This window comes from Equus caballus, chromosome 2, assembly GCF_041296265.1.
Source record: "Equus caballus isolate H_3958 breed thoroughbred chromosome 2, TB-T2T, whole genome shotgun sequence".
Classification (NCBI taxonomy): Eukaryota; Metazoa; Chordata; class Mammalia; order Perissodactyla; family Equidae; genus Equus; species Equus caballus.
The window spans coordinates 66644272-66662022 of record NC_091685.1 but is presented as its reverse complement, the minus strand read 5'-3'; the positions used below and the strand labels follow the sequence as shown (position 1 = coordinate 66662022).

Below are 17751 nucleotides of genomic sequence, written 5' to 3'. Positions count from 1 at the left end.
TATAGTTAGGAACAACAAAAGAGTGCCCACTATCACTGTTGCAACTGAATATTATTCTGAAAGTCGTGGGAAGTGCAACAAAAAATGAAATAGAAATGCAAGATGCCAAAATTACAATTTCTTCTGAAACCATGGTTGTACGTACCAAGAAGATTTCAAAGAATCAACCGCGAAAACTCAAATTTGGGAGCTCTTAACAAAGTGGCCTATGTTTGGAGTCCCCAAGATCACCCTCATATCCAGTGATTCACTAGAAGGACTCATAGGATTCAGAAAACAGTTATAGTCATGTTGCAGTTTATTACAAAAAAAAAAAAGAGATTAAAATCAGAAAAGGGAGAAGATGTATGGGAGAAAGTCCAGAAGAAACTAGGCACAAACTTCTGAGGTTCTTCTCCCAGTGGAGTCACGTGGACATACTTATCTCCCAGCAAGAATGTGTGACAACACGTGCAATGTGTTGCCAATTGAGGAATCTCACTTGAGCCTTGGTGCTCAGAGTTTTAATTGGGAGGTCAGTCACATAAGCATGCAGCAACTGTGTGTTGTTTTTACTGTTGTTTTTGAATTAACTGATTTCTCTTATGAAAATATCCAATTTTTTTAAATTTAATGTTTATTGAGTTAATGATAGGTTACAATCTTGTGAAATTTCTATTGTATATTACTGTTTGTCAGTCGTGTTGTAAGTGCACCCTTTCATCCTTTGTGCCCATCCCCCACCCCACGTTTCCCCCAGTAGCCACTAATCTGTTCTCTTTGTCTGCATTTTTAAATTCTTCATATGAGTGGAGTCATAAAGAGATTGTCCTTCTCTATCTGGCTTATTTCACTTAACATAATTCCCTCAAGTTCCATCCATGTTGTTGCAAATGGGACGATTTTTTTCTTTTTTACGGCTGAGTAGTATTCCATTGTATGTATATATACCACATCTTCTTTATCCGATCGTCTGTTGATGGGCACTTAGGTTGCTTCCACATCTTGGCTATTGTAAATAATGCTGCAATGAACATTGGGGTGCATGGGACTTTTGGAATTGCTGACCTCAAGCTTTTTGGATAGATACCCAGTAGTAGGATAGCTGGATCCTATGGTAGTTTTATTTTTAATTTTTTGAGGAATCTCCATACTGTTGTCCATAGTGGCTGCACCAGTTTGCATTCCCACCAGCAGTGTATGAGGGTTCCTTTTCCTCCACACCCTCTCCAACATTTGTTACTATTTGTTTTAGTTATTTTTGTCATTCTAATGAGTGTAAGGTGATATCTTAGTGTAGTTTTGATTTGCATTTCCCTGATGATCATCGATGATGAACATCTTTTCATGTTCCTATTGGCCATCCATATATCTTCTTTGGAGAAATGTCTATTCATGTCTCCTGTCCAATTTTTGATCCAGTTGTTTGATTTTTTGTTGTTGAGTTGTGTGAGTTCTTTATATATTATGGATATAACCCTGCGTCAGATTTATGACCTGCAAATGTTTTTTCCCAGTTAGTGGGTTGTTTTTTTGTTTCAATCCTGTTTTCCTTTGCCTTGAAGACGCTCTTCAGTCTGATTAAGTCCCATTTGTTTATTCTTTCTATTGTTTCCCTTGTCTGAGAAGACATGGTGTCCTTTTAGTACTGATGTCAAAGAGTGTACTGCCTACATTTTCTTCTAGAAGCCTTATGGTTTCAGGTCTCACCTTTAGGTCTTTGATCCATTTTGAGTTTATTTTGGTGAATGGTGAAAAAGAATGGTCAATTTTCATTCTTTTACTTGTGGCTTTCCAGTTTTCCAGCACTATTTGTTGAAAAGACTTTGTTTTCTCCATTGTATGCCCTCAGCTCTTCTGTCAAAGATTAGCTGTCCATAGATGTGTGGTTTTATTTCTGGGCTTTCAATTCTGTTCCATCGATATGTGCACCTGTTTTTGTACCAGGACCGTGCTGTTTTGATTACTGTAGCTTTGTAGTATGTTTTAAAATTCGGGATTGTGATGCCTCCAGCTTTGTTCTTTTTTCTCAGGATTGCCTTACCAATTCAGGGTCTTTTGTTGCCCCATATGAATTTTAGGATTCTTTCTTCTATTTCTGTAAAGAATTCATTGGGATTCTGATTGGGATGGCATTGAATCTGTAGATTGCTTTAGGTAGAGTGGACATTTTAGCTATGTTTATTCTTCCAATCCAAGTACATGGAATGTCTTTCCATCTCTTTATGTCGTCATTCCATTTCTTTAAGAAAAGCCTTGTAATTTTCATTGTATAGGTCTTGCACTTCCTTAGTTAAATTCACTCCGAGGTATTTTATTCTTTTTGTTGCGATTGTGAATGGTATTGTGTTCTTGAATTCTTTTTCTGTTAGTTTGTTATTAGAGTATAGAAATGCTACTGATTTATGTAAATTGATTTTATACCCTGCAACATTGCTGTAGTTGTTGATTACTTCTAAAATTTTTCCAATGGATTCTTTGGGGTTTTCTGTATATAAGATCATGTCATCTGCAAACAGTGAGAGTTTCACTTTTTCCCTCCCTATTTGGATTCATTTTATTCCTTTTCTTGCCTAATTGCTCTGGCCAAAACCTCCAGTACTATGTTAAATAAGAGTGATGATAAAGGGCATCATTATCTCGTTCCTGTTTTCAGGGGGATGGCACTCAGTTTTTGCCCATTGAGTATGATGTTGGCTATGGGTTTGTCATATATGGCCTTTATCATGTTGAGGTAGTTTCCGTCTATCCCCATTTTGTTAAGAGTTTTTATCCTAAATGGCTGTTTGATCTTGTCAAATGCTTTCTCTGCATCTATTGAGATGATCACATGGTTTTTATTCCTCAGTTTGTTGATGTGGTGTATCACGTTGATTGACTTGTGGATGTTGAACCCTCCCTGTGTCCCTGGTATGAATACCACTTGATCATGATGTATAATCTTTTTGATGAATTCCTGAATTCGGGTTGCCAAAATTTTGTTGAGAATTTTTGCATCTATGTTCATCAGTGATATTGGCCAGTAGTTCTCCTTTTTCACAGGCTTTGGTATCAGCGTGATGTTGGCCTCGTAGAATGTGTCAGGAAGTGTTCCATCCTCCCTAATTTTTTGGAATAGCTTGAAAGGGATAGGTATTAAATCCTCTCTGAAAGTTTGGTAGAATTCCCCAGGAAAGCCATCTGGTCCTGGAGTTTTATTCTTTGGGATGCTTTTGATTGCTGTTTCAATCTCTTTCCTTGTGATTGGTCTGTTCAAATTGTCTGCTGCTTCTTGACTAAGTTTTGGGAGATTGTGAGAGTCCAAGAATTTATCCATTTCCTCTAGGTTATCCATTTTGTTGGCATGTAGTTTTTCGTAGTATTCTATTATAATCTGTTGTATTTCTGCAGAGTCTGTTATTTCTCCTCTTTCATTTCTGATTTTGTTTATTTGAGCTTTTTCTCTTTGTTTCTTTTTAAGTCTGGCTAGGGGTTTGTCAATTTTATTTATCTTCTCAAAGAACCAGCTCTTTGTTTCATTGATCCTTTCTACTGCCTTTTTTGTTTCAATAGCATTTATTTCTGCTCTCATTTTTATTATTTCCCTCCTTCTATTGACTTTGGGCTTTGTTTGTTCTTCTTTCTCTAATTTGGTTAGGTGTAGTTTAAGATTGCTTATTTGGGGTTTTTCTTGTTTGTTAAGATGTGTCTGTATTGTGATGAATTTTCCTCTTAATACAGTTTTTGCTGTATCCCATAAGACTTGGTATGGCATGTTATCATTTTCATTTATCTCCAGGTATTTTTTGATTTCTTCTTTAATTTCTTCAATGATCCATTGCTTCTTCAATAACATATCATTTAGTCTCCACATCCTTGTGCCTTTCTCAGATTTTTTCTTGTAATTAATTTCTAGCTTTATAGCAATATGATCAGAGAAGATGCTTGTTATTATTTCAATTTTTTTAAATTTGTAGAGGCTTGCCTTGTTTCCCAACATATGGTCTATCCTTCAGAATGTTCCATGTGTGCTTGACAAGAATGTGTATTCTGTTTTGGGATGAATTGTTCTATATATGTCTATTAAGTCCAACTGTTTTAGCTTTTCATTTAGCTCCACTGTTTCCTTGTTGATTTTCTGTCTGGATGATCTGCCCATTGATGTGAGTGGGGTGTTGAGGTCCCCTACTATTATTGTGTTACTTTTGATACCTTCTTTTAGGTTTGTTAATAGTTGCTTTATGAACTTTGGTGCTCCTGTGTTGGGTGCATAGATATTTATAAGTGTTGTTTCTTCTTGACGAAGTGTCCCTTTGATCATTATATTTTGGCCCTCTATGTCTCTCTTTACCTGCCTTATTTTGAAATCTGTTTTGTCTGATATAAGTATTGTGACACCTGCTTTCTTTTGTTTCCTATTAGCTTGGAGTATTGTATTCCACCCCTTCGCTCTGAGCCTGTGTTTGTCCTTGGAGCTGAGGTGTGTTTCCTGGAGGCAACAAATTGTTGGCTCTTGTTCTTTAATCCATTTTGCACCTCTGTGTGTTTTTATTGGAGTGTTCAATTGTTTACATTGAGGGTGATTATTGATGCATGAGGGCTTAATGCTGTCATTCTGTCGCTTGTTTTCTGGTTTTCCTGCATTTCCTTTGTTTCTCATCCTGTGTGTTTTAGCCTACCCATTGACTTCTGCATTTTCTTCTGCTGGGTTTCTTAGACTTTTCCTTATTTATGTTTTGTGTCTCTGTTCTGTTTTTTAGTTTAGTGGCTATCCTGAAGTTTGTGTTCAGAATTTCGTGTATAACAGTCCATTTTCTGGTGGTCTCTTACTTCCTTAGCCTAGACTGATTCAGTCCCTTTCCTGCTCCCCTCCTAAATTATTATTTTCATCTCTTATTCCAACTTGTATTGTGAGTTTGTGGTTAGAGTGATAAGATTGTCTTTCTTTGATGATTTTCTTCTCTTTATCCTAATGCTATAGTTGAATATTTGCTATCCTATTCTGATTGTATCTATTTGTCTCTCTACTCTGTGTTTTGTGACCCCTTTCTCCCTTTTTTTCTTTTTTCAGGTATGAGAGCCTTCTTGAGGATTTCTTGTAGTGGCAGTCTTGTGGCTACAAAGCCCCTTAGCTTTTTGTTTGTCTGAAAAAGATTTAATTTCTCCCTCATATCTGAAGGATATTCTTGCTGGATAGAGTATTCTTGGCTGAAGATTTTTATCCTTTAAAGCTTTGAATATGTCATTCCAATCTCTCCTAACTTGTGAGGTTTCTGTAGAGAAATCCACTGAAAGTCTGATAGGGGTTCCTTTGTAGCTTATTTTCTTCTGCCTTGCTGCCCTGAGTATTCTTTCTTTGTCATTCATTTTTGCCATTTTTATTACTATGTGCCTTGCAGTAGGTCTTTTTACATTGACAAATCTAGATCTGAAAGCTTTCTCCACACACATTTCTCTCTCAATCCCTATATTTGGGAAGTTCTCTTCTATTATTTCTTTAAGCACACTTTCTGCTCCATTTTTTCTTTTCCACACCCTCAGGAATTCCGATAATTCTTCAGTCTCATTTTCTCATTGAGTCAGATAATTCTCACAGATTTTCTTCAGTTTTTTTAATTCTTAGTTCTCTTTCTTCCTCTGTCTGGGCCATGCAGCTTGTCTATCTTCGATTATACTAATTTGCTCCTCTATGGTGTCTACATGGGCATTCAAAGAGTCCCTATTCTGTTTTATCTGATCTGTTGTATTTTTCATCTCTAGTATTTCTGATTGATTCTTCTTTATAGTTTCCATCTCTTTTGTGAAGTAATTCCAGAACTCGTTGACTTGTTTCTCTATATTTCCCTTTACTTCATTGAGTTTTTTGATGATAGCTACTCTGAATTCATTGTCACTTAGTTTACCTGTTTCCAAGTCCTCAGGACATACTTCTGTGTTTTTATTATTTTCCTTTTGGTCTGGAGCTTTTATAAATTACTGAAAGGTAGAGGAGCAGTTTTTGTGCATAATTCTATTATTCAGTTGCAGTTAGAGCCTGTCACCACTAGATGGGGATTGAGAGCAGCACGTTCTGAGCCCTCCACCTTCAGCCACGATGGCGGCATGCAGTGCAGGTTGGGGGGGGGCACTTTCTCTTGTGCGCTGACCTGGATTCGGATCAGCTCTCACTCTCTGGTTTTCTGGGGCCCTGGCTTGATGTGGTCCCCCCACTCAAAAGCTTTCCCCTGTTAGATGGTTTCTGCTGCACAGATCTGTGGGAGTCCTGGATGATGCTTGGATGCGCGGCCCCTCCCCTGTTCCTTTCCTCACCCACGGCAGTGATCCTAGTCTCTATGGGAGGCAGCGAAGATCTCTCTTACCCCTTCCAGCTGCTCTGAGGACAGCTCCAGCCTCTCCACCCTCCATTGTTTGGCTGCTGTGGGTCTCTGACAATTTCTGTTATTAGGATTTTTTTTTCTGGTTGGAAAGCAGTTGGTGCTTTTGGTTGCAGTTTGGAGGGGAGAGAGTCCCAGGTGAGCTCACTCTACCATATTGCTGACGTCACCTCGAAAATACCAGATTTTTATAGTGGGTTTGGAATGTTGGAAAACTAGCACAATTGTTTAAAGAGTTATTCAAATTATTTTTGATTCATTTAACAAGTACTTTTTCAAAACATACGAACAATGTCATCCACTGTTCTAGGCTGGGACTATTGTATCAACAATACAGACAAGTCGACCACTCTTTTGGAACATATATTATGCCTCTACCTTTGGGGAATAAAGGATCAACATTAATGTGAACCGAAATACACTTATGGCTTTTATATAACACTATGTTGACTTTTCTGCCTGAAAACACTGCAATTCTGTAACAATGTCAACAAATCAAATACATATTTAGTGAGCATCTGGGTATGTACAAAGCTCTCCCCCAGGTGCTGTGGATATATATGCAGTTTATGACTAAGTTAAACAAGAAACAAAAACATGAAAAAATAAAATAAAATACCTTGTTTCAGCCATCACAAGATATGAGGAAAAACACATTATTTAATAAAATTCATTTTTTATTCTGTGGTTGGTACCCAATTACCAATACTGCTGATATTTTGAACAGCCCTACATGTTAGGTTTGATTATCCTCACTTTGTATATATGGAAACTGAGATTTGGAAAACTGAAGTGTTCTGAGAGAGATAGATAATATATGTCAGAGCTTGGAGTTATAGTTATCATTCTACAAAACCCAGGTCCTTTATACCAGAGCTTTTCAAAATATGTGTGGAGAAGGAACACAGATCCATTGTGGACCAATACTTTTGTAAACTGCAATAAAAATAAATTACTGGAAAAATTAAAAATTTTTAATTATATAAAAATATAAGTCCAATTTATTTTTATTATTCTATTTAAAACATATAAAATTTTTCTGTCAAGTTATTAAACAAATTTCCAAGATTGCTTTCTGTTGCTGTACTTTTCTCACTGAAAATTGATAACAAGTGGTTTGCAATCCTGTACTGTTCTTCAGACCACATTTAGCAGGACTGCCTTCTTTACATTATGCCGTGTTCTGGGAACATCCGGAGTGCTGGATTCACACTCTAGTAGAATTTCTGGGGGATGTTTTGTATATAGAAAGAACTTCTTCTGTGTTATGAAACAAGGTTTGAAGGCACAAATTTTCATGGTGGGGTAGGGCTGGCAAATAAACATGTACAATTAAAACAAAAGCTTCATTTGTTTTTTGGTTTTTTTTTTGAGATATCTACGGGAGATAGGCTGACAAGATTGATGGGGAAAATACTTCTGTTTAGGAATCTGAGTTTTATCTTGTAGTAGGTGAGGAGCAATTGTATGCATTCACCTTCCAAGAGACATAGATTATCTTTTAAATTGAATAAGTGATGCCATAGTGCTTTACATTTGGTATATACATATGTCCAAGTGAAGAATGCGATGTAGAAGAATTTATTCATATTTATTGTATTTATTGGTATCTATCTGGAAAGAAATGTGTAAAACATGAAAAAAAGTAACCATGTTAGTGTTGAACTTAGAACTTAGTTAGTGGATCATGTTAATTGGTTTATTTATAACCACGTCCAAAGATAGCATAGTATTTAAAGAGAGGCGTGAGTATTGAGATAAAACATGAAATTTGGAAAGATATAGTACTAGGTGGGGTGATTTCATTATTGGTATATAGATACAAGTTTTTATATGTTCATTTTGTGTTAATAAATAAACTGTTCCCATGATTCACAGTCTAAAGTTGATCAACCAGTGTCTAGCTAAAGGAATAATTGTATATATTACCATTTTTCCTGCATCCCTTTAAAATACTAGAGTGGAAGATGTATATTGTTCATCTCTAGACTTGACTACAATTCTTCTAACCATATTGTGGTTACAGAACCTATGTAAGAGTTTTGGTGAAATGAGCCCTCTACTCAAGGAAAAATAAGCAGTATCAATTCATGTGAGATTTTGTGCAGATCACAAAGAGTTTGGAGAACCTTTGTAGCTCAGTCTTTCACTCTAAAGAGATCCAAAGTTTAAGAACTTTGATTTAAGGCTTGTCTATCTGAATATATCCTCCCCTTATAATGCCTGTTCTTTACCAAGAGACCTTAGTTAATATTATTCCCAAAATTCTCTATGCTTCCTTCCATTTAAGCCAAGTATATATGTTTTTTTCCCGGTTTCCGTACTCCCACTGACAGGAGTCAGTAAAAAAGACATCTGTATTTAATTTCTTTATCATCATACTTTACAGTAAATCAAACTAAATGAAGAGTTAGTGGTAGTATGGTAAGACCACAGAAGAAGTAATTGTTTAAAACTCTTATATTCTGTCTAGTGAAATTTCACTACATTTAGTAATTCATCAAATAAGATCCTGTTTCCTTTCTGCTAACCATGCAATAAGACTTAGTGAAAAATACAAGAGTTTACTCAATGATTTAAAATATATTTATTGAGTGCTTTCTATGTACCAGTGACTAATCTGGTCATAAAACAGACAAAAAAACATGTTCTCATGAAGCTTACATTAATTATGCTTTATTAAACAATAGACCTAAGGAATGAGTATTTCAAATAGGATATTAGATGGTGACAAATTATTTACAAAAAGTTAGAGCAGAAAATTTAGATAAGACTTTACAGGGGATGGGAGCAGTTGCAATTTCAAGCAGGGTGATCTGAGCAGAACTCATTGAGAAGGTGATAGAAAGAGTACCTGGCAAGTGTAAATGTCCTATGGTGAGAGCCGGAAGTTGAGGAAAATACAGTGTGACTAGCATGAAGGAGTGAGGGGGAGAGTAGTAGAAGAGAAAGAGAGGAAAGGAAGATGGGGAGGAGTGGAGACCATCATAAAGACTCACTTCTACTTTTGAGTGAAAAGAGGAGCAACTGCATGTTTTCAGTAGAAGAGCGGAGAGTTTACATTTCTAAAGGTGCATCCTGTAAGGTATAAGGGAAGAATCATAGCAACCAATTTGGAGGCTGTTAATACTAACAAAAATGAGAGGATAATGACTCAGTCCAAGTTGACAGCAGTGAAAGTAGTGAAAAGTGGTTAGATTTCGCATATATTTTGAAGGCAGAACCAACAGATTTCCTGAATCGTTAGGTGTGGAATATGTGAGAAAGCAGTGGATCATGTATGACTCCAAGATTTTACCTAAGCATGTTGAAGGATGAAGTTCCCATCAGACTGACCTGGATTAAGCTATGGGTTGAACAGATTTTAGGGAAAAGATCAGAATTTGAATTTTGGAGTTCAGGGGAAAAGTATGTATAGAGACATAAATTTAGATATCATCGTGAGGTAGAAGAAATGCAAAGCCATAAGACTGAGTGATATCACAAACAGTGTAAGTATAGGTGGAGGGCTAAGTTCATAAGCACATAGAATTATTTTTTCCTACATAGGAGTCATGAAAATGACTGTTTCTTTGTATTTTTTGATTTATTGATACCTATTGGTGAAATATGTTCTTTCCACCTATGTCGTTCTGAAAACTATATTAACTCTAAAAAGTGGACATGTATCCCCAATTATGGTTTTATATGCTTTCGAATAGCCACTTTCAAAAGACTATACACTATAAAGTGAGACAATGCATTTAAAATACATTTTAGTCCAAAATTTTCACTAACATTTCTTTAAAAATTGAAATTATTTGATCCTATTTCATGTCATATGTATGCAGCAGTGGTTTTATCTAAAAATAAAATGCTAATCTCTAAGATTTTAATTTTCTTGAAGAGCTAAGTTTTTTTTAAGTAAATCAGATTTTATACTTCAATCACACAGCTGTGATACTGTATATCTTGCTCTAACACAGTGTTACATTATTAAGTATTCATTCTGGGATTAGCCACGTTTTCAGAATGATAGAAATATGCAAAAACATAGAGAACATTCACTAGAATGGCAAGAGACATTAGGATAAAGATCTCTTTTGCTCACATATGTACTGCTGGCATGCATAAGATTTTCTGGTACATAGTAACCACTCAAAAATATTTGTTGAGAGGATGAATAATTAAAATTACCATCTATCTCAGCTGCATCTCACTCTCTGCTAAAACTGCAATTTGAAAATTTGTCATTCCAGTCCTCAAAATGGTAGCAGAAACCAAATTTATCTCAACTTGTTAACTGTTGGGGGATCTGTAATTTTCCTTTAGCGTTGGTAAGAAATCTTAGCCAATGCCTAGTCAAAACATCCTGTGTGTTACCCACCATGAGCATAGTGATGAAACTGATAGAAAAATGCCAGCAGTAACACTAAAGGATGGATGTTCTTTTAATGACAAATAAAACACATGTAAAGAAATTTCAGAAGTCAAAGCAGGAAGCCCTTAGATGCAAGTATAGGATTCCTGGTTTCCCCAGTCCCGTGCTAACTTTCATAAACAGATTTTCTAGATAAAATTAGTATAAAAAGCCTGGATAAGTATAAGAAGTTTAGCTAAACTTCTTGCTCAATATATAAGAAAATAACATATATATATATAAGAAAAATAACATATCAATAACAGGATGATGACCGTTATGAAAATTAGTAAAACCTGACTCAGTGAAGAGAATGATGGTAATATACATCCTGCACTATCCAAAAAAGAGGCACTTTAATAATTTTGCCAAAGAGGTCAATCTACTTGTACATATGGTCTTTTGGTGAGTGAAGATAGTTGCAATAAGCATTGGAATCATCCAGCTGATTTCTTTTGGCTTAACTACCACTTTTTAGATTTTGCACTCACAAAGAAAATGTCTATTACAATTTGGCTTCCCATGTACTTTCCTACAGTTAGAGAGTTAACATACAATGTCAATTATATCCAAATCCACTTGACATTTAAATTTAATATTGACAATTAATAAATCATCATATTTTGTCTTTGAGAGGTTTGGGAAGTGATATTTTGTTTCCCTGAGTTTACTCAGCACAGATTGCTCTCAAAAGATGTAGTTTCTTGAGAAGTCATTCCACCATGGAAATTTACCTGGAAATTCCCTTGGATGGTCCACTTCCAGGTGTTTTTCTCACTCTACTCTAAAATCTAAATCTCATTTCAAACTATGGGGAAATTATAGGCTGAAGCCACTGAGCCTTTAGATATGGAAAACTAAATATGCATCATTATCTAATTATTGTCAACATTAAATTATTCTAGGCCCTACTGGTTTAAACTAATTCCATCTGAGTAACTCAAAGAAGTTCCCACAATAGAATCACCAGAGATCTCAAGTGAGCTGGATGACTTTGGTAATAACAGGTGGAGCAAAAGTCATAAAGAAGGCAGAACAAGAACTCCAAGAAAAAGCAGCATATGTGATAAGTTATAAAGCATATGTGTTGTGGGTACAACAAGGAATTTGACTTTATACCATTAGTAATGAAGACTGAAGAAAAATTTTGTAAGAGGTAGGGATATGACTAATGTTTCAGCTATCTATTGCTTCATAACAAACCATCCTCCAATTTAGTAGCTTACAACAAAAACGATTTGTTATTATCTTTTGATCCTGTGGTTTGGATTGCCTGGCCTCACTCATGTTGCTCCGTTTAGATGGAGTGTTGGTTAAACTGGAAAGTCCAACATAGCCTTACCCATGTGTTTGTCACTTTTGCTGGCTGTTGGCTAGAAAACCTCAATTCTTTACCACTTGGCTTCTCATCTTACTGTAGTCTAAACACAGACAGCAAGGAGGTCTCAGGCTGCACAGTGGTAAAAACAGAAGCCACAATTTCTCTTGAGGCCTGGTCTGGGAAGTCACACTAGTTTACTCTTGTCATATTCTGTTGTTCAAAGTAAATTACAGGGTCCTCCCAGACTCAGAAAGACAGGAAGTAGACTCCACCTCTTGATGGAAGGAGGGCAAAGTTGCATTCTATAGATACGTGACAGATCAGAGAAATGTTTATGCAATCATTGCAAGCAATCTTCAAGATTTAGTTTGGTGGACAAAATAATTTATGCTTATTTCATGTACAAAACACATCCTGACTCTCACAAAAATCTCATCAAATTACAGCAGAAATTACAAGTACAGACAAGTTCTACACAGAAGTACAGAAAAGTTCTATGTACAGAATCTCATTATCTAAATGCTCTCCAGAAGGGGATGAATCTCTGCAGCTGTTCTTTTCTAGAGCTGTTTATAAACCAGGCACCTGTGAACTAAGAAGACAGGTTAAATACCTTCAAAACACCCAACATATATCATAGGAGACAGAAACAGGATTATCACAGGAGGTAATTACTCCCTTTCATTAAGAGGAAAAGAGGAGGAGGCAATTATCAGTCACAGAGTAGGAAATAAAGCAATATAAAACATAAAAAGCGTTTAAACATTTATTAAAATCATTAAATCCTAAAAATCAGCGAGGAAAGGGTGCAAGAAGTAGAAAAGAAAGAATAATAGAAAACTCAGAAATATATGAAAAATAATAGCACAGATATAAATTGTGCATAAAATAGAAAATTCTTTGAAAACAATTTAAGAAATAATAATTATAAAAAATCTTTTTAAGAATAAACGATAGCACAAAGAAAATATATACAGATCTGTTAAGAGGACATACCTATAAATAGAGTGAAAAATGATAAGACAATATTATGGTCAACATTCTGGTTTTTATTTAAAATTTAACCAAATGGAAAATCCCAATGGAAGTGTAAATACCTAAACCAACTACAGAATGCATAGAAAAGCAATGACCATTAAATAATACACAAATAGTTATCCAAAAGTTGAGCATGCGATTAATCTTCTACTCTTTTATACCCAAACTCTAGGTGTTTTTTCACATATGATTTTTGCCAACTTTTAAGAAAAACGTAATCCTTAATTTCTATGAAGTTCCAGAGAAAATAAAAATTAAGGCATTTTACCAACTCATCTTAAAAGATTAATGTAAATTTAATATACAAAAAGGACAAGTACAAAAAATATTATAAACCAATATCAAATATGAACTAAATGGTGAAAGAATTAATAGCAAATGCTTCCAACTGCCTATGGTAATAACATACCATGACCAAGTAGAGTTTATCCAAGGAGCGCAAGAATAGTTTAGAATTAGAAAAAAAATCTATCAATCTAATTCATCTAGTTAGCACATTAAGAAAGAAAAAACATATGATCCACTCAATAGATGAAGGCAATCAAATTGTAAAATTCTGTCTTTATCCATGATAAAAAACACCTATAAAATGAAGAATGGATAGAAATTTCTTTAATCCAATAATAGGTTTCTATCAAAAATCTGGGCTAATATACTAAAGTTTACATTTAGAAAATGACATTATGCCATTCGAATGATAAATAAAAGGATGCACATTATTGATGTTCTTAACATAAGAACAAAGATTCTAGGCAGAGATACTAGACAAGAACTAAAAATAAGTACTTTGAAGATGATGGAAAAGAAACTGTCATTACTTGGCTAAATAAAATATCCTAGTAGTTTTAGAAAACAATAAGACTAGTAAAAGAATACCTTAAGGTTACTATATTTAGTGAAAAAGCAATAGAAATTCTTTTTAACCATTAATAATCAAATACAAAATGCAATACAACCCAATGAAAATAGAAATAAACCAAGGAAGTACTTGGTATCAATCTACTATCACCAAGATCTTCTTTATAGAAAATTAGACAACTCTATTTGATAAATGAACCCTGAATAAATAAGGAGCTGGATCACCTTCATAGATGTAAAACCTCATTATTTTAAAGATGGCAATTAACAACAAATGAATGTATAAATGTAGTGGATCAAAACAAGCTGATCTTAAAATTATTTGGATGTTACAAGTTTCAATAAATAGATAAGATTTTTAAAAGAGGAGAAGCACTTCTCCATGCATCTGTCAAGATATATTGGAAGGTTTTACAAATGTTTATTTCCAATAATTTTAATTTCACTGAACTTGAAATAATGAAAGCTGATGATGTTAAGTTAGATGATTAACCAACTATAGATTTAAAAGTGATTTGGGGAGGAAATAAAAAAACAACTAATGAAACTTATCTTCATAGGTTAAGGTAAAATAGTCCTTCTGGCTATCAAAGAAGACTATACCAACAAAGATATTAGCTCCGAGTACTGGATTACATAGGAGCTGTATACACACAGAAGAAGATGCTGAGATAACCTCTACGAATTAGACAGAGACCATCGAAACCTCTTCTTGAGATGCAGCTCTTTCCTTACTACAGTTCACGGAACTGTCCTGAACCATTCCTGATTTAACAAGCAAGAAAGAAAAACAAATAGGATAAGGCTTTTCTTGCTCCTTTTCTCTTGATTGGCTCAAAGCCTCCTAACAATTGTTGGTCACCTGTATAATCTAAAATCGCCAGATACCTCAATACTTCTTTAAAATTACTTTTTACTGTAGTATTACCCTTAAGGTGAATGCCCTTAAGCCTTGGTGTAGCAAAGGTAATGCTCTGTTCAATCCTTTGAACACACATTGGCGATGTAAGGAGTCCAGGTCATTTAGGAAGACACTACCTCAATTGATTTATGCCTGTAACAGAATACGCTAATTCAACTATTTGTTAGCATTTTAAATTTCACTACTTTTATGTAGCAGAAAGATTTTATCTTTCTTAGAATGGATAGCTTTTCATTTTGATTGATGTTTGTTTAAATATGATTTTTTTGAACATTAGAATCATTCAGAGCTGCTAGATTATTTTTAAATAGATGTTCATTGGGGAAGAGCAACAGCAATCAGAGTTTAGCAAAAGTAATAAGAAACTATTTTTTTTTAAAGATAATAACTACCATGGCCCATTTTCTTTTTCTTAAAATAATGTTATGTGAAATTTATTTTCTGTTCCTTACTGAAGTATTTTGTTTTGCTTTTCTGTTGTTAAAGAGTGAATTTTTTTTAACTTTTCTGTCACAAATTCATTATCTGGTAAGTAAAAATTATACTTCTCACATTGTTTTTTTTTTAATCTGCCAGGAGACCCAAGTCAATATTAATTTAAATTATAAATTATAAGAATTTCTTATACAGGTGACAAAATTTTTTTTGAAAATGCTCCTTTTTTTGTTACATCTCACAGAAATGGGGACATATATCTGGGCCTAATGACCATTAATGTGGAAGACCCTCTTTCTTGTAATTAATTTTCTTCTTATCTATAAACACTTCTTCCGTAATTGTTCGATAGTTCATGGTATGATTTTTTTTCATTATTCTAGCTTTACAGTAAGCCAGTTAATTCAAAGTATGCAGAGTACTTCTCCTTCTAGCCTTTAAAATTTTTCAAATATCAATATTCACTTTGATTTTGTCTTAGTATTTAGGCTTTACACATTTAGTGGGCTTTTTTCCTATTGTATTTGACTAAATTATTAATTTATAATTTATAAATGCGATCTTGGGAAAATATAAAAATGTCTTTTTGAACTGTTTTTGAACTAGCCTTTTGAACTTTCTATTCCTATTCAAGCAGACACAACACACTACTTTTTAAGGAAATAAAGAAATCTCTTATTCTTACTTCACATTAGTTGACATGAGAGGTCAGGTCACATGCTCCTTTAGACAGTTGCAATTAATCCAGAAATGAGCTATTTCCCCTTATTGGTTAAGGTTTGCCACCTCATTTTCACAGCCCTCCCACAAATTCTACATTATAGAAATTTTGAAATACACTTTTTAATCTAACTATCTTATGTCAGACCTGAAAACACCCTCTTTGGAAGGCACAGTCACCAATGACATTTCAGCGCACATATTCAAATTCTTAGCAGCAAGCGAAGCCCTGGTCCTCAGCAACTGCCCTTCAAGTTTCTATTTAAAGCAATAAGAAAGTGGTGAAACAATGTCCCACGTGGCCACAACATTTTCGTAATTGTAAAATGTATTTGGGGCTATTTTATCTTCCTGAAACCCAATTTATTTTATATATTTAATTTGTTAATATCAGGAGTGACAAACTGCAACATTTTAAATTTCCGTTGATTTTTAAACACCGCTTTGTTCATTACAGACAATTATTTTTCTAATAATTTCAAATTTATTACCTAAGTGGATGCTCCCAATAACAACACGTGGTTAGTAAGTATGAATAACATATTTAGGAACTAAAAAGGAAATCTTCTAAGATTTGCTGTAGTAAAAACAACTATAGGTAGCTTTAGAACTAGAAATGAGACAAAAATAAGACCTTTAGTATAGTTTTATTTCTATCTTATAAATATTGCTGTTTAACCTTTTATTTCATCACAAACTATATACCCTCTGCTCCTAAAGCATATGTGTATGATTTAATTAATATTAAATTCTTTTTTGCCAGATCACTTTTTTATTTTTAATTATACAATATGATTAGTTATTTTGACATGATGTAGACCTAAAATGAAGTTAGTAAACTATGACATTGCTTATTTTTAATACTAGTGTTTAGCTATTGTAAAATATCTTTCAACTATCGTCTAATTTTACAGTACTATTCCACATGTGATTATTTGTGCTATCAATTCCTGCCATATTGCAACCAAATAAGAAATTTCTATGCATACTCAGTAGTTTTATCATCTCCTTCACAACTAAAATGCTGAGGCATCATATCTCCTATTATTATGGGAGATTTTTTTTTAATACAAAAAGGGTTTATAACACAAGTTGCTGCCTGAAATCCGTTTGAATTTTAAACCTCTGCTTCCTAACTCATGTGGATTATTTATTAATAATAGAAAATCTTTATGGTTTTGGAAATATCTTGTTCTAAATCCATATTCCATGAAATAAATCAAGCAGCAGAAGATATGTTTCAACATTGAAAACAGGGAAGGAAATAAAGCAGCTAGCTTTAAATAATTTATACTAAATATCTCCAGAGCTTTAGAAACCTGTGGGTATATTTTGGAAAAGACTGTAGACCTTTCAAAATGTTTACTGCCTCTTTCACATCCTGCTGTAGTTCCATTTTATATGTTTGAGTATTTTTTTCACTGGTGCAGAATTTTACTTTTATTTAAATGATTTTTCTTTTAATTATCATATTAAAAATCAGCCATCCAAGTTATCTCAATTCTAAAATCTTGAAAGAAATGTAATCATAAACCACAAAATCTATCATAAAAATTAAAGGTATAAATAAATAATTTTGTGGATTATGCACCATGAATGATAAGAAGGCACAAGAACATATTGTGTATGCTGAAAACAAAATGTATAAATATACCTTACATATCTCTTCCAGTATTTTAAAAGTTCTCTCATACATTGGATTTCCAATGGTACTGAAATGACATCA

General features: G+C 34.1%; 1 protein-coding gene and 1 long non-coding RNA gene across 24 annotated transcripts in view; one reads left to right on the top strand and one right to left on the bottom strand.

The window, feature by feature from the left end:
* Nucleotides 1–17751, top strand: part of LOC106782840 (uncharacterized) — a 97205-nt gene that overhangs the window by 31033 nt on the left and 48421 nt on the right. The gene's annotated exons all lie outside the window — the stretch shown is intronic.
* Nucleotides 1995–17751, bottom strand: part of DEFB135 (defensin beta 135) — a 317402-nt gene continuing 301645 nt past the window's right edge. For all 18 annotated transcript variants that reach the window (XM_070261332.1, XM_070261335.1, XM_070261334.1 and 15 more), the window contains one exon: nt 1995–12644. In XM_070261332.1, coding sequence (XP_070117433.1) covers nt 2615–3958 — 1344 coding nt within the window. In that variant the 5' untranslated portion in view covers nt 3959–12644 and the 3' untranslated portion in view covers nt 1995–2614. The remainder of the gene's footprint in view (nt 12645–17751) is intronic.